The 22,129-nt window shown below is 51.2% G+C and overlaps 1 protein-coding gene across 1 annotated transcript in view; it reads left to right on the forward strand.

The window, feature by feature from the left end:
- ARHGEF26 (Rho guanine nucleotide exchange factor 26) overlaps positions 1-22,129 on the forward strand; it is a 110,545-nt gene that overhangs the window by 6,293 nt on the left and 82,123 nt on the right. The window contains exons 4-5 of the mRNA XM_046666588.1: positions 17,147-17,203; positions 20,564-20,724. Coding sequence (XP_046522544.1) covers positions 17,147-17,203; positions 20,564-20,724 — 218 coding nt within the window. The remainder of the gene's footprint in view (positions 1-17,146; positions 17,204-20,563; positions 20,725-22,129) is intronic.

Here is a 22,129-nt window from a genome sequence, read left to right on the forward strand (position 1 = left end):
TAGGTTCTGATGGAGCGAGGTGCCTTGAACCTGAGGGACCGTGGACTCTGGAAACTCTTTCAACTCCGTGTCTTCTCTTGCTTTCTTTTTCTCACGTAGTGTGTGTGTAGTGGTGACATTAATGTGCCCTGAACTTTATCATAATTATGTCTCTCCCTCCACATACGTGTGTGTGTGTGTGTGTGTGTGTCAGTGTACAATAGGGAGCTCATCTTGGTTCTTCCTGGAAAATTTTATTTTAGACACATTTGTATTTTTTGAAGTTCATATGTATTGATAAATGGTGTCCTGTCCCGTCTCCCGCTGTGCATCTTTCATGGGCAGGTGTCTGACGCTTATGTTTGTGGGTAATTTTCTCCCCTCTGCCTCACATGTCTTTTGTGTTTAGCTGTAATTTCTCTTCCTCCGCTGGTGCCCAGTGTCCCTGACAGGAGCTTGGGCACAGCATCTGTGGGCATCTGGTGGATTCATCACCAGGTGGAAAGGAACCCCCATGGCTGGCTTGGGTGGTGGGAGCCTTGTGTCAGAAAAAGCCAGCCCGCCTCTGTGAGTCCTTCACCAGCCAGGGAGTGGAAGCCATTCCCAGATGAGCCGAAATGAGCTTGTTCAGCGCCAGGAATCCCCTATGTTTAGGGAGCCCACCAGCATAAGGAGAGGAGCTGTGTATGTTGGCACTCACACCAGGACCGTGGGGTGTGATGGGCTGACTTCTGGTCTAGGCTCTTCCTCCCCCCCCGCCCTGTATTGGGATTCAGAATTCTAGAAACCAAACCTTTTCTCTCTGTCCCCTCCCACCCTCTAATTTGGTTGTGAGGAGAATCTGTTCATTTCCAGTGCCTCCAGGGTGTGGTACCCTTACGATTAAGTCAGATTGAAATGCCTACAAGGTCAGGGCCAGTGGTGTGAAGCGGTGCCACTGGTGAGTGTGGAGATGGGATTTGGGGGACCGTGGTGAACGGGCCTGATGTCATTGAGCTGCGACTGCTTCGCTCAAACGGGCCCGGCGTGGCCAGATCTGAGATTTAGAAAAGAGAATGCAGAAATCCAGACTTGTATGTGTGTTATCCTAATTCAAGTTTTAAAAAAATGTTGTGTGAGCCCCACAAAATATCTGCGGGTCCGACTTGGCCCCTGTGCTAACAGGTTGCGACTTCTGTGATATTTTTATGGCTTTTGCGCATGGCAGGTGGTAACGCCTGTCCTCAGAAGTGGCATGTTGGTGGCCTTATACCCAAACCTAATGGTCTCATGATACGAGTACACCAAAGCGAGTGCTGGAACAGCTGGTGACGAGACCCACGGAGGCCAGGGCGGCCCGGGGAGGCTGCCCTTGGGTGATGGCATGGACCGTGTGGTGGAGCATCCTCGAGAGGAGAGCTGTGGGTTGCCAAGTATGTGGCGGCAGCTGCAGGTGTCAGCGTGGGCCTGCATCCTGCCGTTGTTCCCCGAACGCCAAGCAGAAGTGTGCCTCTGTGTCCTTAGGCCCTGCCCCGTCCAGCTCCAGTGCTGAGTGAGCTGCTGTGCTGAGGCTCCTGGCACAGGGCTTCCGCTTAGACTGATGAACGCAAGTGCGATTCAGAGAGGGCTGCTCTCCCCAGTACAGCTGCAGATACGGGCGCGCATCTTATTTGCCAAAGGGTCGGTGCACCGACAGGCCCTCTGTGAACCAGCTTGGACTCAGACGGCTACCTGGTGCACAGGTGCAGCCGTACAGCGGGCTCCCCTCTGGCGCATGTTGTCTTGGAGCTGCGCGCTCCCAGGAGGCTGGTGTGTCCACTGTGCTGCCCGGCGGTGCCTCTTCATCAGGGCCGCGAGTGTGGACTCCGCCACTTTGCGTTGTTCAGGCACCAGCCTGCGTCTTCTCTGGTTTTTTGTCTCCTTTTCACACGTAAAACATTATACTTTAATTTTTTATTTTGAAGCACTTCAAACATACATAAAAATTGAAAAATAAGTATGTGTAGCAGACTTCCAGGAACCCGCCACTTGGACTGAGCAAATGCTTCCATTGTAGCACGTTCCCTTTCGGCCTCTGTGTTTTGGGCGGCCTGGAAGCCTCTGTCCTCTGCAGCCCTCTTGCACTTCCTGCCTCCGCAGAGGCCGCTGCTGGCCTGCAGCTCTCTGCTCCCCTCCCCAAGTGGGTTTTCTGTCCACCAGAAAGGGCAGGCAGCTCTGACTTTGGGGAAGGTGGATACTTCAAGGGTGAAGAGCAGTCTTCGCTTTTCAGAAGCCCAGGAGTCAGCGTGTCCGGTTTGCAGTTAGGACCCTAGAGAAGGCCTCGTGGCCTGTGAACAGTCAGGACCTTTTCCGTGAGATCAGCACCCCGTCTCTCTGTCTGACCGCCTGCACTGGCCCCCCTTGTAGGGGGCTGCAGTGTGTCGGGCAGGTCTCAGGAAACGTGTGCTTTCATTTTTTTGCGTCATCTACCCATGCCTCACTTAGTGGCGTGGCCCCCGCTAATTGCGCACAAGTCACTGTAACACAGGACCCTTCTTCGAGGAAGCCCTGGATCCCAGGAGGAGTCAGCTTGTGTGTTCTGGCAGAGGCTCAGGTCTTCATTTGGCATCTGCCTCGACGGTCCATGCAGGAGGGGCGTGAGCACATGTGTGCGTTAGCGGCTGTTGGTTGTCTTATTTCCTAAAAATCTCTCATCTTTGTTGCAAACACCTGGTGGCCTCCTGGGGCGATGGGACTTTCCTTCCTGGCTGACTGTGGGCACTTGCAGCGCTCAGAGACTGAAGGGCTGCCGTTCGCAGTGTGTGGCTGTTCCCTGGGGCTTCAGACCCGCAGCCCCTGGTGTCCTTCGTCTGAGTTCACTGTGTGGCTCCTCCGGTTTCCTTGACGACACTCCGGGACGGGCCTTCTCTTCTCACTGCTGAGGACAGGCCCGCAGAGGGGCATGCTTGTCCAGGAATGAGGGAGAAGAGTGAGGACTGGGCCTAGGGGCCTGTGACTGGGGCTCCTTAGGATCAGGGCAGGCCAGCAGCCCCGAGTCTCTGGGAGGCCCAGTGAGTTAGGGCAGGCATTAGTGGTGGTGGCCTCTGTGTGGAGGTGGCGTGTCCTCTTGTTGGGCACACAGCCGGGCTCCTGATGTCATAGGGTGGTGAAAGGCGTGCTCTTCCCTCACTCGGTTGTCAGATAAGTAGATCAACTCCTAACTGGAGATGCAGGTCGTCTTTGTTCTGGGGCGTGTAGCTGTGCTGCTCTTCAGGCCGCGGTTGCGGCCCCCAGGTTGTGGATGGCTGTAAGTGGACGGGAGTGGAGGTTGTGAACTTGGAGAGTCATCTTTGACCTCTAGAGACAGGTACAGCGCCCGAGACCCGCCCAGAACAGCAGAGTGAGGGCTGAGCCAGCAGTCTCTGATGTCTGGGAGAGCCTGTGGGTTTGACGAGGAGGATTGATGGGGTTTTCAGTCTGGTGGGCCTGAGTGCCGGTGCGCCCTGTGCCAGGTGTGCAGCTGGCTGCACCTGCAGGCCCGGTGAGCCCAGGGGTTCCCTGAGGCCCGTCCTTTGGCGGGTCCCGGCAGTGCTGACAGGGCTCCGGGCCTGAAGGACGGGTCTCGGTGGGAGCTGCTGCCCCCATCGTGACCCCCGTCCGGCCGTGTGAGCTGCACGTGACTGCTGTGAGAGCAGGGTTTACTTTGAGCTCTGCGGCAGCACTCGGCTGCCCTCGCAGCTGGGCCCCGGCCCATGTGTCTGCTCTGGGATGTGTTTCTGTCATTTCTGTCACCTTGACAGGCCAGGTTCCTGGGAAGATCAGGTGCCGGCATCTGGCACAGAGTGCCGGCTGTTCCTGGCTGCCTCCCCACGCGCGCTGACTCATGGCTTGGTCGGTGGTCTTCCTTCTGAGCGTGTTTCCTCAGTTCGCCCCGGGTTTTCAGGCTCCTTCTCAGGAGCTGGCTTTAGTTTCCCCGTGTTCCTGCAGCCGTGCTCCGGGCTCTGGAGTCGGGGCCTTGGGCCTGGAGGCCGGGCGGCTTCAAGGCGCAGCGGCGGCCCCTGGACGACTTTCTGGAGCTGCCAAATGAAAAGGACGATCTGAAAAATGGCCGTCTTATTGTAAATATAATTTCACTCCGTTGAAAATATAACAGACACTTTGGAGTCTTGGCAGTTCCATCTGAGGGGACTTATTCTTTTAGAATTTACAGGGTGTTTATGTGAGACATAGTATTTTCTGCTAAAAATTAGAGCTCAGCAGGTGTAATAAACCTGAATATCGTTCTGTTTGCAGGAATGCTTAATGCATTTGGTGGTCATAGAAATTTCCTTCTTTTCCCTTGGGTTTTCACACTTGTCTGAATTTTCAGTTGTCTTTCAGTCACTTGCTGCTTAAAATAATCTCTTCAGTCATATAATTTTCCATTTACGTTTTGCGATACAGCAGTCTCATGAAATTATTTCTTACCTTAGATGGTGGTTAATGCCTTTTACCATATCTGTCTTTTGTATTTAAAAAATAGAAACAGCATTCTCATTTTTCATGTCGGGCTCACTTTTGGTTCTCGTGGTGTAAACAGTGAGTCAGGGCTTCAGACACAGTGTCCACCCTCTGAAGCTGGACAGCAGGTCTCCTGGATGCTGTGTCTTTGTAAACAGACGTGGAGGTGCGTGTGCTGGACCTGAGACCCCAGGCAGGGCCCCTCTGACACGTTCTCCATGTAAAAAGGACTTAAACATTCCGTATAAGCCTGAAGTCTCTTTCTCGTGTCTGCAGTCCCAGCTTCTCTCCCCTTCTCTGTGGCGAGGCTGCTCTCAATTTGGTAATGCTCTTCTCAAAATCCACGTGTATGCGTTTAAGGAAAAAGTAAAGATTACGTGTGGTTGTGTCAATAATATACCGCACACATCTTACAGATGGTTTTTTCTGAACGACATGTCCTATGAATCGTTTCCTGTCCACATGACAACCCTCAGTGTTCTTTCCAGCCGCTGCCTTGTTCTGTAGGGTGGGCATGCGTCTTGCTGTCCTTTTGGGGGCTTTTGAGGATGTGATAGATGTTTGAGCCATGGACTCTCTGTTCCCCTTAGAAAAATGTGCACACAGTCTACACGTCAATATTTGTGTATAGTTTTTGCTTTTTCATTTCGGTTTGAGGGTATTTTATTTCTTGACTCTATCTCCTAATGCTAGGAGCACCTTCCTGTAGCTCTCCATGTGTTGTGCAGTTTCCGTGTTGTTCGTATCACCTTTGGAAGTTTTTCTTTCTCTGATTTATAACAGTGTTGGAACTTAAACTCTATGACCCCTTCTGAAGACTGTGTCTAGATTGGGGGGAAGAGACTGCCCTCCTCAGAGCTGAGTAATTAAGGGCAGTGAGTGGCAGATGTGCTGACATTTGTGTTGTCTCCTGAGAGGACAATGGGATGTGAGAATGTGGGGGTGTGTGAACGTGCCCCCGGGGGGCAGGGAGCAGACAGACAGGTGCTCCAAGAACGTGGGAGGAGGTGAGCGCAGGGATGGTTAATTTTGGTTGGCAGAACTACAAAAGGAGGCATTTCAACCAGAAACCTAGACCTGGGAGCCAGACAAAGAGGGTCTTATTCATTCATGGAGCAGAAACCTGAGAGAGGGTGAAGAGTGATTCCTTCATTCGTCTAGTCTTGATGGAGGGTCTGCCCCACACCAGGCCTGCGCTGGACACTGGAGATGGAGCAGAGCAGACCCCGCCGGCTATCAGGTCCGCACAGACGCGCTGCGTGGCGGCACAGACGTCCAATAATCCCGTACATAAATGGCGGAATTACAGCTCTGTTAATTCCCTGAAGGACATGTTTGTGTGGCTCCAAGGTCCTAGGTGGGGGCACCTGCCTGGGCAAGGAGCTGTCAGTGGAGGGAAGGTGGCAAAGGAAGGGACAAGAGCTGCCATCGCTGGAGTATCCAGTGAGGCGTCGACAAAGCAGGTGGTGGGGCCAGGGCAGGATGGAGGCGTCCCAGGCAGAGGAAATGTCACATCCATGACCTTTGGGGCGATGGTGGGTAAGAGGAGTGAAAGTACGGTCGGTGCTTCTGGCGCCGTCTCCAGGTGGTGGGGTCCCTGGGTTCCTCCTCCTGTCTGCACTCAGCTGGTGATCTCGTCCAGTCTTGTGGCTTTGAACACAGACTATGCTCTGATGGCTTTCGAGTGTCTGTCTCCAGGCTGGGCCTTCCCCAGGGCTTCAGACAACGGCATGCAGCTTCTTTTCCGAGATCCCATCGGAGTCTCAGCATTTACCTCACAGCCTGCTTCCCATCACCCCCTCCCGCCCGGACCGCCCCCGCCATGGCACCCTTCCACCTTGGCAGAGTATCCCTCCGTCTTTCCGGGGCAGGAGGGGGGAAGCCTGGGAGCCTTCTGCGCTCTTCCCTTCCTCCGGCCACCTCGCCTGGTTTGCTGTGGAGTCCGTTGCCTTTGCTTCAGGACGGGCTCATCTGCTGCCGCCCTGTCTGGTACGGAGGTGGCTCATCCGTGCGCTCCCAGCCTGGCTCCCTGCGCAGACACATCCCTTTGGTCTTCTTCATATAGCCGCTGTGTAATCAGATTCTTGACTTGTGATCCTCTTAAAATATACCAAGATGCTGTCTCTTTTTTTCTGGACCCTCAGTGATATCTCACCTCACTCAGAGTGAAGGCCAAGCCTGACAGTGGCCAGTGAGGCTGTGTGGTTTGGCCCGTGGTTTCCTCTCTGGGCTCATCTCCTGCTGTCCCGTCTTGCTCATTGCTCAGTCAGACTGATGTTCCTGAAATGCAAGGTGAGGTCTGCCTCAGAGCCTTTGCAGGTGCTGTTGCCGCAGCTTGCAGAGCTCTTCTTCCAGTGGGCCTCATGGCTTTCTCCTGACCACCCCCTTGACACTTCTCATCCTGTCCGTGACGCTTACCTTCTAATATGCTGTGTGATTTCCTCTTTTTGTTAATTGTCCATCTCCCACTGGACTAAAAGCTTCCTGAAGGCAGGGCTTTTGTCTGTCTTGTTTCCTGCTCTGTCACAGCACAGGACATGGTGCCCGACTCACAGCAGGCTGGCAGCAAACCCCTGATGAGTTTATGAACAAAGGAGGAGATGCAGACACCTCATCCCGCAAGTGAAGGAAGAGAAAGTTACTCAGCAGTCAGAACGGCCAGGAAGTTTCCTATGTAGGGGCCATTTGGAGGCTGTCTTTAATTTTTATTTTAAAAGAAAAGTTCTTGATGGCTCTCTGGCTGCATCCTGCATTGGATAAATGTCTTTGGTATGTTGGGGAACTTGGCGTCTTCGTGGGCTAGAACTGTGCTCGCCCGCGGTGGCTCTTTGTGTAGTGAAATCAAGTTGAATCACAGCCTCCCTCTCCCCTGGGCGTTTCTTTGGGGAGGCGGGTGGGATGGATCCAGGAAGAGGAGCAGCTGCCGGACGCAGTGTGGCTGGAGAAGAGGAGAGCAGGCTGCTCCTTGAGGGGTGTGGAGCAGCTGTGGCGGATGCTCTGCTGATCTTGGGCTGTGGGACCATCTGTCAGATGCTGGTGTCTGCCTCTTGGGCTAACGGTGTCCCGCGTGCCGCCTCCCCCCTTAGTCCTGTGCTGGGACTGTTTCTCAGGGCCACACCCATAGTGCGGTTTGTCTCTGCGAGGACTGGAGGCGCCATCACCATCAAAATTACCGTTGAGTCTTGAAATATGGGCCTGTGCTTAACACTCTGTTTCTCAGACTGTGTCAATTTGTCCAGAGTACCTGCAGCCTGTTGGTTTTCTGCGTGATGAGCCTGTCCTCCAGTGTCCTGAGATTGTTGTGGCCTTCAGTGTCTGCACTCGGTTATTTGTGGAGGAGTGGACCGCCTCTGCAGAGGGAGGGACTGTTGCTGGTGAGAGGAGGTGCAGCTCGCCTTCCCCGTGGGCGAGGCGGTCAGCCCTGCTGCCGTCCAGCTGCAGTAACACAGTCCTGCCGCAGTCCCCATCTGGGGTGGCAGGAGCCTGCTGCTGGTGGCGACGTGCAGGGACTGTGGTGGGTGTCTGCTCAGCGGAGCCGTGGGAGCCCCGTGTCCACCTGGGGCCAAGTCTCTGTGCGCAGGCTGTGTGGTGGCTGACCGCAGCAGAGCTGGAGCCCTGGGCCGGCCGTGGGATCGTTGAGATGTTGATTTGCTTACACGCAGCTCCGTTATTGACCAGACGTTTGCAGTGGACTCGCGGTGCACCAGATCATTCACTGCGGGCTCTGGGGTCCTGGTGACAGTGCCACGAGGGCCAGTGCTAGTTCTCTGCTTTGTATCCAGGTGCCTGAGACTCTGTGATGTTCACTGCGGTCACTCTCCTGCTGTTTCCTTAGGGCCCTGAGGTGACCTGGGACAGAGCCTTGTGTTCCCCCGAAAAATGGGTACATGTGCCTCGGGATCTGGGAGAACAGGGACCGTGTTTCCCTCTGGTGCTTGGCCAGTAGCGAGACTCAGCGACTGTCCACCTGCTGGCTCTCATCCTCTCATGAATTAGCTTATTTTCCCTTTTCTCGGCGTCCGTCTTTTCTCCTGAGAGCCCCTGGGCACTCAGAGTTTCTGAGTCCGAGTAACTGTGACCTGAGGTTCCCTGGCATGGCCCTGCGCTGCCCATGTTGTCCCTCCAGCTTCCGTGTGTAACCACCCCGTTGAGTTTCCTGAGAGAGAGTCGTGTGGGATCTTACTGGCTCAGCCACTCCCCCGCCCACACTTAATAGGTCAATTAAACATTCACTGTTATTTGGCCAGGTGCTAACCAGCTCGTTCCCGTCAGCTCGGGCTCCACGAGGCATCGGGTGTGGAACGTGGCTGCCCTGGGCTGCTGCCTTCATAGGAGCTGTGAGTATAACATGCTTCTTGTCAGGGCTGCGAGAGTGTCAGGGGACACGACTGGCATATCTTGTGTACATTTACACTCGCGGAGCTGATGTTGCAGCCATGGTCTCCGTCCGTGGCTTGACATAACGAGAAATGTGTTTCACCTCAAAACCCAGTATGTGTGTTTGCACGCGTGTGTGTGTGTGTCAAACAGAAGTTTTACAAAGCAGAAGTGACCTTAATACTTGCAGTGCACTGTCGTATTTTTGTCACATTTAAATAGATGATGATCAGAAATTCATGGACTGTGTGTTGCCCGTCATGAGGAGGTTTTAACTTGTGGTTTGAAGAGCACTGGTGTCTGACTCCAGAGTCCATTGTGCTCCTCTGTGTTGTGGTGGCGAGGAGCAAAGCCAGCCCCCACCCCGTGCCTGCCTGAGGGAGCTGAGAGGCTGGTCTCAAGGACTGAGAGGCGAATGTCTGAAAGGTATTTCTGAAAGGCTGCAGGACAAGGGCCAAAATGAGTGACACAGGGAGAAGCCCTGGCGAGCAGGAGAGGTCAGGGAAGCCCTCTCAGAGGGAGTGACTGGAGCTGCTGGGCTGCTGCACAGAGGGAGGGAGGGGTGCGCTGGAGGAGGTGGGATGCAGAGGCGACGGAGAGCTGTTTGGGATCTGTGCAAACTCCCTCACAGTACGACCTCCCTGTCAGGGGAACCTCTGCTGCTCTGGACGGCACACACACGGCAGAGTCAGTTCACCTCCTTACCCTTGTGCTTGGAATTGGTCTTGCTCAGGTTGGCTTTTTATTGTAGATCCAAGAAACTAACCTGAGTGTCAGGGTTGTTGTAAGCAGCCTGCTGTTTCAGAGTGATCCTTCCTCTCCATCTGCCACTTGGCAGAAATAACACACAGACTTGAAAAGGCTGCTGGGATGTTGGCACCACCTTTACAAACTCTTCTGCAGGAGGAGCCCCTGACCTCTCTGCCGGCGGCCCCTCCTAACTCAGGCCTGCATTCTGTGCCATGGCGGCCACCTCTGTTCCAGCTCCGCCAGCCTGCCTTGCTTGCGCTTGCACACCTGCCCGCCATCGCTCATTCCAGGTCTGCCTCCTGGCCCTGATGTCGGGACTGGACTGAAATTCTCTTTCTTGCTGCCTCCTTGACCTCAGCTACTTTATGTCTTCTGTCTGTCTGCTTGGGGTCACCTCCCACTTCCCTGGCTTTGCTTGTGGACAGCCACAAAGGGGCACCGGTGATGTTGGCATCCTTGGACAGTTCTATTTGTCTGCCCTACTTGTTTGATTTCTTTTTTGAGAGAGGACTCTGAAACATATTTTAGTTTTTATTAAAAGTGTTGCTTTGCAGCTGGCCTGGTGGCATAGTAGTTAGGTTTGCATGCTCTATTTTGGTGGCCCAGGGTTCACCAGTTCGGACCTATGCACGGCCATGCTGTGGTGGCATCCCACATACAAAACAGAGGAAGATTGGCACAGATGTTAGCTCAGCGACAATCCTCCTCACCAAAAAACAGAAAAAAAAGATGATGCTTTGATTCCAAAGCCAAGACATGTTTATTATAGAAAAATCAAAAAGTACCAATAGAAAAAAAGAAAAGAAAAATTAGTTGAAATCCCTGCCTCCTCCAAATCATTGTTGACATTTTGATGTGTAACTTTCCAGATCTTTTTTTTTAATGTGTACATAGACTTTTTCTTTTCCTTTAAGGAAAAACTCGCTAGTAGAATAATATTGTCCTGTTACCCATATTTTCCCACCAATGTTGTGAATATCTTTTCGTGTCATTGAACCTGCTGTTTCGTAGCCTGTTTGCTCATGTTATGAGTGGCTTTCCACTCAGGAAACCTTCCGCACAGCCTCATGAAGCCCGTTTCGTGTTTCATCAGGAGGTGGAGGTTTGGTTTTTGTCACCCGTTTCCTGTGAGTCATTAGTTTGTTCCTAGTTTTTCAGTTTAAAAATTAAAGCTGACTAGGCTCCTTAAGGCGGTTATTTCTGAATTACGGCGGTAAAACAGGTTCCTTCTCCACATTACAGAACTGAGCACGATGTCAGTCTGCTTCACCCGTCAGCCTTCCCGCCGCCCGCTCGCTGTCCTGGTCTGGCCTGCCCGGCAGCGTCTCACTGAATACCCCGCTGTGTACAGCTGCTCGCGTCTCCTGCACGACTGTGTAAACGTGCCCTTTTCCCCTGAAGTCAGTTTCCCTTTCCTCCTGCCCACTTCTGTGTCCTTGGCTCTCCTGCGCGTCCTAGCTTCGTTTTCTTCTCCGAGTTGTTGGTGGGCAAAGGAGAAGTACATCTCTTGCTCATCTGGGGGCAGAGAAGGAATGAAGTTGGGTCCCGGCTGGAGGCCCAGCGGGGAGTGAAGGTGATGAGAGCCAGTGCGGGGATCTGTTCAGAGGGAGAAGCGTCAGGACAGACCCACAAGCTCGGTGCCAGGTGCCCGCAGGTGGTGTGGCCTTCCCTGCAGCAGGAGCTGGGGATCCGGGAGAGGGGCGGCTTCTGGGCCTCGGGGGGACCTCAGTCTAGCGGATGGCACCAGGAAGTCCAGATGTGCTCAGGGGCCGTGTGCCACCAGGTCAGGCTCCACCTTGGGGGAGACAGGCTGGCCTGGGCTTGGTTGCATTGCCACTTGTTGGGGCTAATGACTTCCCTGCGATTCTGTTTTCTATTTGTAAAGTAGGGACAGTGCCCCCCTGCAGCGGTGTTGCCAGGTTTCGATGTTAGAAGGTTCTGGCCATGGTGGGCCTGTGACACAGGGTATTGTGGGAAGCCTTTAGAGGCCCAGTGGGGTGCTGAGTCAGGAGCCACTGGCCTGGGGGGCCACGCTCACCTCCTGCGGCATCCGAGCGCAGCTTATGCTTGTGCATTTAGGTATCTGTCTGGTTTGCTCCCCCTGTCTCCATGTGTCCTCAAACAGTCTGGGGTCCTTCGGGAATCCTGGCTCTGCTGCGAGGTGACGCAGGCCACGCAGAAGCAGAGGCTCGGCCGGCCTGCGTGTCTGAGTTTGCCGTCTCCCAGGAGACCCGAGGTTTTCCTCCGGGAGCGGAGGACCTGCTGTGTGTGGAGATTCAGGGACTTTGTGAGGGTTGTAGAATTGAGCTTAATCACATAGGTCAGAGGGGAGATGGATTTGGGGAACAAATGAATCGGGAGGCCCTGGCACGTTCCTTGACGTATTTTTAAATTAAACGTATGATTTTATGAAATGGGCCATTGTCTTCTCCCTCTCCTTTTACAGAAAGGGAAAAATGGTGTTCTGTCTATTTCCCACCCTCCTAAGGGTGGGACACTGTCCCCTCTTGGCCTCGTTTGCGTGGTCTTTGGTGACTCAGCCTCTGGCCCTTGGAGACGATGTTCTGGGGCGGCTGTTAGCTGGTGGGGCTGTGCTGAGAGCTGCGAGGGATTGTGTCCAGGGGTGCAGTTTGTGTGCGGTCCATCCCTCCCACTTGAGCTCTTGGGAAAAGGAGCCGTGAACAGGGAGTCCCTGGAGGCCCAGAGGACCAGCTGGTTTCAGCAGTGGGCAGACATGGGCCTGCGTGAAGCTCTCAGCTCAGGTGGGCATCGGTGCGCGCTGGCGCCTCACGGAGCCCAGCGGTCTTGGGTTCCAACATCTGATCTGAGTTTCAGCAGCTACGTTTCTGAGCCCTTTGGTGGGTGGGTCTTTGGGCCCCTCCCTCTGGTTTCCCTGGCTGGGGAGACTTGCAGGAGTGTGATCTACATCTTATCCACAAACTGATCAAGTCTCGAGGGCCCGACGCCGTGTCCCGTTCACCCCTGGGTGCTGAGAACTGGCGTTGTCAGTGCTGGCCCTCCCCACAGGCACGTGGCCGCTGTGCCCGCTTGGTAAACTCCGGGTAAATGGCAGTGTCGGGCTCCCCTGGGGCTTAGAGAGCTCAACTCAGAACCGACCCCAGGCAGTGGAGTCAGAGGCCCAGGAATGTTGCACAAGTTTGTGGATTCTCTCAGGGGTAGAAACGCCCATAACTGGCGAGTCCAGGAATGGACTCTGCCCGGAGCCCGCCTGTCCCTTCTTGGGATAGTCATCTAAGAATGCCAGACTTGCAAGGAGTGGAGAGGAAGACCCCCATGAAGTTTAGATGGAGTACCTAGTAATTAACTTGGGGCCTATACTTTAGGGAGTTTACCCTTTTATAAATTTCAAAAACTACGTTTTGGGTCTAACTTGACAATGTCCTATCCACAGATGAAGTATCTTGTGCTGTGCTTCATTAGTTTTAGTCAATTGCTAATTTGTCTCATTTGGACGTGGAGAATATATGGGTGCAAAGCTCGGGTGAAGAATTTCCATACTGATTACAGTAGTAAAAATGTAATTTATTATTATGAATTTAAACGCATTCTTACATTAGCGAGTCCTTTGCATTCATTGTCTTTACAAGCCTCATGTATCTGCTCATGTTTGTTAACTTTTGTCAGTTCTGTTGTTTTATTTGAATCACTTCCCATCCACCTAAAATGTTGAGGATGCTGACATGCGTTCACGCTTTCCCCTTAGAGTCTGGCCTCTGCCTTGGCAAGATGGGAACACTTCTGTGAATTGGTTAGATTATACAAAACAGCCCAAAACAGTCCAGCTCTTAGTGTTTCATTAAACTACTGTGGCAATTCCACGTATTGATGGCATCGTTACAGAAGACACTTGGACCCGTGAGGAATGGGGAGGCCCGGCAAGGTCAGGGGAGGCCCTTGGAGGAGTGTGCTGTGGCGGCCTGTGTTCCGTTTGTGCTCGGTCGGGGCTCCCATACGGAGTATGGATTCTGAAAATGAGAGAGGAGCCTGCCCACCTTTACTTTATTTCATTTCAGGACGCGAGAGAGGAATCAGTTTTTGAAGCTGGAATAGTATTTTCTCTTTCCACACGTGGAAACAAGGGGAGCGCTGAAGAAATGTGAGGAATTGATAAGACTTTAGCTTCTTGTAGTGAAAGTGTGCAAACTGCAAAAAGACGCCCACTTTCAAACTGTAGGTGTAAACACGCTTTGTACTCACACTTTTTTCATGCCAAAAAAGGCCTGTGTCGTCCAGTGATTTGCCTTGTGACTGAGAGGTCGCTGCTTTTGAATTCGAACATCCCCAGAGGTGTTTACTGTTAGCCACTTGCCCGTGTTGGTTCTGCTTCCTTCCCTCCCTCCCTCCCTCCTCCCCCTCCTCCCTCCGCTCCTTCCCTGATTCTGCCTCCTGCTTTGCGCCAGCCTCTTCCTTCTCCAGTCTGCTCTGCCCTGCCATCCCCGTCTCCCTGGGGCCCTCTGTGTGTACTGCCACCTCCCTCTTTCCCTGGTCTCGTCCTCCCAGCTCCTCAGTCTCTGAACTGCCTGCCCTGGATCTTCCACCTGCAGGCACCTGCTCTTGGGTCCTCTGTAACTGAGTTGACTGTGGATGGAGGTCCCAGGGCACAGAGGGAGTCCTCTTGGCTCTGGAGGAAGGGCGTGTGCAGCTTGCCCTCACAGCGTGTGAAGGCGGGCAGGATGGGCCCTGGAGCAGAGGTCTGCCAGCGGGAGGAGGAGCCGGTTTGTCCTCATTCTCCAGAGCAAGCCTGTTGGCTCCCCAATGAGCCGCACTTTGGTTTTCTTCATTCTGATCCAAGAACGCTTCCTGGAGTCTCGTTTCTGTCAGTGGTTTTGTACTGGCTGCTGGTTTCTTCCTAATGACTTTCTGGTTACAGGAATATTTTGTCCTGTGTTTGCATTAGTGTTAGTAAAGATGTGACACAGTGCATGACTTCTTTTTCAAAACTGCCTTCTCGTCGCCCCAGAAGAGCATCTCCTGTGGCTGGGATTTGAGACAGGATGAAGTGCTCCTCGTGCCTCAGTGACCAGCTAGCGTAGTCTCTCGGCCCACATGTTCTTCTCTTTTCCTCGAGACTTCCGGGTCTGAGCTCTGTGGTTGGGGTGGATGTGCCAGTGGCGTGGAAATCCTTGCTGCTGACCTCACCTGCGGAGATTGTGGGCCTGGCGCGGGCACAGGGATCTGCCAGAACTTTGTGTCAGGCAGGAAATCGTGTGAGTTGCTGCTCAGGATTAACCAAATGGGAGCAGCTCTGAACAGATGCATTCTTCTGGCCGGGCTCCTCCCTTAGGAAAGTGGATGAGGAAGCCTTTTAGCCTGGAATTCTTGCCGACAGGCTGACCCAGGGTCAGGATGGTGGGTCAGGCTGGGAACATTCCACAGTATGGCGGGCGAAGAAGGACGTAGGGGGACGTGGTATAGACTGGCATCGGAAGGGGTCTCAGTGAAGGTCACCCAGCCCTGGGCACACCTCGGGTGCCCGTCCTGAGAGCAGGGCCCCGTGGAAGACCCTGACGAAGAGCACGAGCCCTGGAGCTGGCCAGGCATGCGCGCGGATCCCGGCCCCGCTGCCCGTTAGCTGTGGTCTGGGATCCTCAGCCTCCGTGTCGTCCTCATCTGTGAAGTGGGATAAGAAGAAGATCGACTTCCTAGAGTTTTGTGAGGGTTCCGTGGAGAAGGGGTGTAAAATGCTGGGCATGTTTCCTGGCACACAGTTCAGTAACGACAGCTGACAGGACTCTCGCTGCGTCTGTGCTGCTTTCTAACTTTCCCCGAAACCACCCTGAAGACAGTGCCGTGGAATTGTCTTCACTTCCACGGCGGCTCAGTGTGGAGTCTCCGTGCTGGGGTGCGTCACCCCTGGGCGCCCGTGGAGGTGGGCGGCGAGGTTGTGAGGATCGACTCCAGGTCCTTGGGCCTCGGCTGCTCCTTCCTGGCGCTGAGACTGCCTCTGCGGTGCCCGTCACGCCAGGTCGCCTGTCCAGCCCCCTCCACAGTGGCCGCTGCCGTTTTCCTGAAGGAGGCCTCTCTCCCCTGGCTCCAGTCTTCCCTGCTGCCTTGTCCCGAGGGGTCAGACCTCGGGGCGCAGGGCAAAGGGGCCGGCGTGGGATGCTGGTTCCCGTGAAGCCGCCTTTCCTGGAGCCGCCATAACCCCTCTCACTAAGAGCTGGCTCCTCAGTAATGTGTTACTTGTAGGGCTTAAGGCATCAAAGTTGGAAGTAACTGTGTTGTTTTGATCATAGCTTATTGATGATATTTGTGGTAGTTACACTATCTGGGAGAGTGTCTTCTATATTTAAGCTCAATGTCACAGGACATTTTAGAAAATTAAATTTAAAAATGTATTTTTGTGTCAAAGGATGGTAGGGTGACCAATAAGATACCCTAACACATAGAATTACGTTAGGAAAATTGACATAGAAATGAGATTCACAGGAGAAAGAAGAATGACGTAAAGTCTCGAACTGTTAGGGAAAACTGGTTCATTTTTAAATGGATGGTGGCTGATATCAAATTGTTGTGGTTTTTATATTCCTTTGGATGCTTTTGGAAGAGTGTAGTAGGAAAATACAGCTTTAAAATTCTTTAAACTTAGGATGCAAACTTTGAGATGTCAACCTAAAAGTGGGTCTGGGACATGGTTTCTGAGAGTTTTGGGAGGTGTGACAGTGGACACGCTTGAAGACGTGTGTTGTGTTCTGCGTGTTGGTCTCACGTGGGGCGGCCTGTTCTTGCTGCTCTTTCTCTGTGGGCGCAGGATGAGCGCTCCGGGCTTCACGTCCTCCTACCTGTGCTCATGTAGTCTTTGACTGAGAACCCGGATGTCTCTCCTGCGCCAGACGCAGTGCCTGGGACACCCGAGGAGACAGCGGGTCCCTTCGTGGAGTTGGCGCTCTGCCTGGATCTTGGGTCGGAAATGGTGATGGTGGGAGCTGCCATAATAGGTGACGGCGTGTGGTGGTTGAGGTGGGGCATCCATGGTTCAGCCCTTGGTCCTTGCCTCACTCCCAGAACCCACTGACGATGCTCTTGGTTCCTGCAGGGGCTGTCGCCTCTCCAGAGAAGACCAGGTTAACGTGTGTATCTGTCAGAATTAAACGTGCTGAAATTGGGGCGAATAGGGGACTTTGTTGTCTTGGTTTGACTGGGTTTTTATAAAGAGCATGGTATTCCATGGAGTCTTTGGGAAATGAGGTTGAAGTTGCTCTTTGAAGGTGCAGTCCTGGGGGTAGCGCTCGGAGCCGTGGCTGCACATCTCTGCTGCTGGGTTTCTTCGTTCGTGATTTGGGAGGTTACTGGGGTGAGTATTTTGGGGACATGCAGAACTAAGACTAGAACAGACTAAGTCCCCTGATAGGATAGTGTTCCGGACACTTCTCGGTGGTTTATTGTTGCACTATGCTAATTTATTAATGTGATTAATGGTATTTGAGGGATGTGAGACCCAAAAATTAATGTGCTGAATTCAACATTTTGCATAATTTCTCTTAATTCACTTTTGAAAAGTATAGTAAAGAAATTGTTTGTTAAAGTAAAGGAGCCCAACTTTATTTTGCTTTTTCCCCAGGTGAGAAGAAATGGATTATCTCAGACAGCGAGTCAGGAGGAGAGGAAGCGGCAGGAGGTATGTGTCCCCGGAGCGGAGCCCGAGTGTGTGAGCTCCCTGCGTGTGCACCCGCTCTGCGCATGCCTCTGAAACTGTGTTCATCCTGTCCTTTTCACAAAAGCAGTATGCGGTCACTGCCACATAAGACGACACATAAGCCCCAGAAGAATATGTTAAATATCCCAGTGTCATTTTAACTTAACAGAGCTCCTGGTCAGGCATTTAAACTGGAAGAAATATGTTGAAAAATGAAACAGACATTGGATCCTGGAACTCAAACAGGATATTGGTGGGAAAACTGGTGAAATCTGAATAAAGTGTGTATGTTCGTCTGCAAAGTATAGCGTACCCTAGTTTGGGGAGGCTGGGTGAAGGAACAGGGACTCTGAACCCTCTGTGCAAGGTTTCTGTAAGTCTATAGCAGAATAAAAGTTTACTTAATGAAAAATGAAAGAGATAATAATAGGGTTCCACAACTTGAAGTTTAAATAAATGCGGTTTAAGAAAATTGCTCTTTGGAATAGTACCGTGCAGCTCTCCACATGCTTTCCGCCTGTTCTCACGTGCTTCAGTATGGATATACGTACGTTTGTGCGTGTACGTGCATGCACGTTGATTCCACCAAGGACTCCAGGTGTCCTTGTCGTATTTCATTGGCCTTGAATAATGCAAAAATATACGGCACATTACAGTGCCAATTTTTTAAATTTAAAAAAAGATTAGTACATAACATTGGTATACTCATCACTGAGAATTAACGAATGTATCACATTTATAATGTTTTCTCCAGACTTTTTCAAAGTAAAGAAAATAAGACTTTCAATAAAGTAGGAGTCCTGTGTTGTCCTCCTCAGTCCCATTCCCTTCTTCTCCTCCAAGGCAGGAAGGAAGAATTATAAATTGATGTGTATCCGTCCATGCTGTGGCTTTAAATCATGTATTACAGATATTTATGCATGGATACTTGTGTGTGTGTTAAAATGTAGGTAAGTGACAGGATTCTGAACATGCTTTTTGGTTATTTACTTTTTACATTCAACATTGTTTTTGAGATTAACCCGTGTTGATGCATATTAACCTAGATCATTCATTCACACCACTACGTAGTATTCCATTCTATAAATACCACTTTTTTTGGTTGTTAAATCTGGCCTCCAAATGATGGCAATGGGTGGTGTGTTTTTTCTCTGTTAACACTGCAGTGTAAATGATGTTTCTCTCTCCTTGGGGGCAATTCAAGAGCAGCTCCAGCATCCTAATCCCATTCAGACACGTCTGCTCTTTAAACGTTTTCTATTTGTCCTGTTCTATTTCCCTTGTATTTTGAAAATATTTATTCAGATTTGTGATATAGAAAGTAATGACAGCAGCAGATCTAACCAGGCCCACTTTCTGTTCCTGTGTAGCTGTTTCAGCTGGTCTAACCTGATCTGTTTTTAAATAGTTGATGGCTCTCTTGTTGGTTGTTTGGACAATTATTATGTTAAACTTACTATTAAATTACCACTTATTCATCTTTTCATGTCATCTGTTCTCTATAGTTCATCATATCTTTTTTTTTATTGAGGTCACATTGGTTTATAGCATTATATAAATTTCAGGTGTACATTGCTATATTTCGACTTCTGTATAGACTGCATCATGTTCACCACCGATAGTCTGGTTTCCATCTGTTCCTATACACATGTGCCCTTTTACCCCTTTCGCCCTCCCCCTGCCCCCTTCCCCTCTGGTAACCACTAATCTGTTCTCATTATCTATGTGATTGTTTATCTTTCACATATGAGTGAAATCATAGGATGTTTGTCTTTCTCTGTCTGGCTTTTTTCGCTTAGCATAATACCCTCAAGGTCCATCAGTGTTGTCACAAATGGCAAGATTTCGTCATTTCTTATGGCTGAGTTGTATTCTGTTGTGTATATGTACCACATCTTTATCCATGCATCAATTGATGGGCCATCATATTTTTGGTTCCAGTCTTAGTATTGTGGGTTTGATTACAAAACCTTTGCTTTTGAAAACATTTTCAGCCCTTCCAAGGCACCATGTCCATCGACAACCTGAAATCCACTGTTTTTGGTCAGAGAGGTTGTCTTTGGTTTGTGTTACTTTTCCTGGGATAACTGTGTTGGTTGACTAGAGTTACACGAGACACAGGTGAGTAGAGTCTGAACGTCCTTCCTCTTTACTCATTGGGTGGTTACGTCACTTTACCCCCTGGAACACGGCCAACCCTGGCCCAGCACATTTAAGTCAGACTTCCCAAACCCCTGGGAAAGGAAGGTGAGCACTGAGACTAGCACCAGGAACCCTACTTACAAACGTGGCCCACCCCCACAGCTGGGCGTCTGCATGCCCCTGCCCATCCTCCTCTGTTGGCAGAGCTCAGGGACTTCTGGGAACAGCCACCTGTGCCTTTGGGCCGAGGGCTGGAGCTGGGGGAGCTGGGAGTGCTGGAGGCCGAAGTGATGGTGCCTGTGTTCCTGGGGAGGGGTGAGTCTGCAGCCTGCGAGGACGTTCACCACCCCTCCCTGAGAAGGAATTCTCCCACACTGCCCTTCTTGGAGGGCCTGAGGTTGATTTCCTTAAGGAGCTAGACAAATTCCTCATGCAGGGCCTTGGCGCCTGTCCACACTTGTGGGTTGGCTTTGCATCATCATTGCATGCTTATCAGGTAAACCACTGCATGCCTGACACCAAGAGTTTCCACAGAGGGTCCTTCGCTCCTTCTCGAGACACTGACAAGGGCAGAGGGGGTGGCAGTGGACAGAATTCCTTTCCATTGTATGAGTTTATATGAAGGAATTCCTGTGGCTCATAAGAGCCTTTTGAGGGAGGCTCCAGTCACACTCTCTGAATACACCAGAATATTTGCCGTTATTGACTGCAAATTAGTTACATTAAAACATAAGGAGAGGAAGGGCCTGCAGGAGAGGGCAGCGAGGGAATGTGTTTGTGAGAAATTTTCTCTGAACCCCAGTGACGGCCATAAATGCTTCCCGTCCCAGAGCAGCATGCTTTGAAAGCAGGGCTGGACGAGATAACCCCAGAGATTAAGTGGTATCGCACTGAGATGTCAGGACATGCCCTAGCTTCCTTCCAAGATCCCACCTCTCTGCACAGATGCCCTCAGGATGCGGTTTTGGGTCATCCACGTTGCTTTCATTTCTTCGTATTCACACTGGGCGCTGACCCTGCTTCTCGAAACTTGAATATGTGCGCCTTAAGCAAAGACACTGGTTTGGTGATGCAGTGCTTAAAGGCTTATCTTTTTGTACTTTTCAAAATATTATGTCATTCTTATAGCAGAATTATTAGAGCTATATTCAGTTCTTCAATTAGGAGAATTAAGATAGGTTTCTTTTTCCTTCTTCCTAGGCTATCTTTGAAGTCATATCCTCTGAACATTCCTATTTACTCAGCTTGGAGATCTTGATACGAATGTTTAAAAATTCTAAGGAGCTGAGCGATACGATGACCAAAATAGAGAGTCACCATCTTTTCTCCAATATTACGGACGTCTGTGAGGCCAGCAGAAAGTAAGTCCACGTCGGGTTGCCTTGGTTGTGCCAGGACAGTGCGTACTGACCGTTGTCTGTGCTTTCACAGAAGAAAGGTGGTTAGAGGCGTCCAGTGTCTTCTTCATTCCTTTGGTTTTTATCTTTCTTCCTTAAAGTAAATGTGAAGATACGGTTCAGGGTGTTGACGTGTAGACAGATGCTGAGGGTGTGATTGATTGTCACGGCAGACGGTCACCCGGAGGTCTCTCCCACCCCTTCTCCTCGCTCTCCCCCTTATGAGTTATGCAATAATAGAACAATGTTTAGTTGGGAGGGAAAAAAGTAACTCACAGTCCTACCGTTCACATACAAAAATTACCTTTGTTTACATTTTCACGTTCTTGTCTTTGTTCATATATGTAAATGTTATTTAAAAAAATACACTCATGGTGACCATAACGATTTCTGTAGTTTTCCCTACTTAATATTCTTATTAAATATTCTTATTAATATTCTACTTAATACTTAACATTAAGCATTATGGGAAGAGTCTCCATTATTATTATTTTTCATGACTGCAAGAAGCTGTTTGTACACCGTGGTGAGTCTTATATGCCCTGAGTGACCCGCGCAGCCTGTGCTGGAGCCCTGTGCCAGCCCAGGACTAAATTGGGCCTTAGAGAGCTGCCATTTCGTTGGTCAGAATGGATTAACTATTGGCCATTTTATGAGATTGGGCCAGAGGTGGGTTGACGGCACAACTAGTGAAGGTTAAGCTTCAAGGCTCCTCGCTTGCTTCTCACTTAAGTATTTGCTTTTGTGCTGAATTTTTTCTTAGAGGCCTGCAAGTTGTACAGCTTTAGGGGCTGCAAAAGCTGGATTGTCCCTGGGGAGGGTTCCTTGTGAATCTGCATGTTGCTCACCTGTCCCTTCAGGGCGGAGCCGAGTGGACAGTGATGACACCATGTTCCTGTCACCTGGCTCCGGCACTGTGGGCAGGTGGATTTTCCTTTTAACTACAGGGTTGAACATTGTGCTGAATGCATTAGCGTGTGAGTGGGGCTGCTTGTGGGAGACGGGGTCTCCAAATAGCTCATGATGGTGGTACAACCTCAGAAGCCAGATCTGCCACCAGCAGAGATCCCAGCAAACTTGCTGTTGACATGGATACTTAAAAGCACGTGTTCGAGGGCCCACTGGGCCTGTGGGGGCCGAGGGCTATGGCGCAGGTGTGGGCGGGCACCCCAGCATGGAATCCTCTTTCAGAAGCTGGATGGTTGCCCACGTTCAGCACATTGGTCCTTTTGGAACCAGTCTTGCCAGTTTGGGTAAGAGAAATGAAAATCTCTTTTTCCCCTTCAGCAAAGAGGGCAGAACTCGAGCCGTAGATGGTGTGTCCGTGTTGGGGAGGCATTTGAATTTCACAATGAGTCGGGTTCATTTT

Source organism: Equus quagga, chromosome 1, assembly GCF_021613505.1.
Source record: "Equus quagga isolate Etosha38 chromosome 1, UCLA_HA_Equagga_1.0, whole genome shotgun sequence".
NCBI lineage: Eukaryota > Metazoa > Chordata > Mammalia > Perissodactyla > Equidae > Equus > Equus quagga.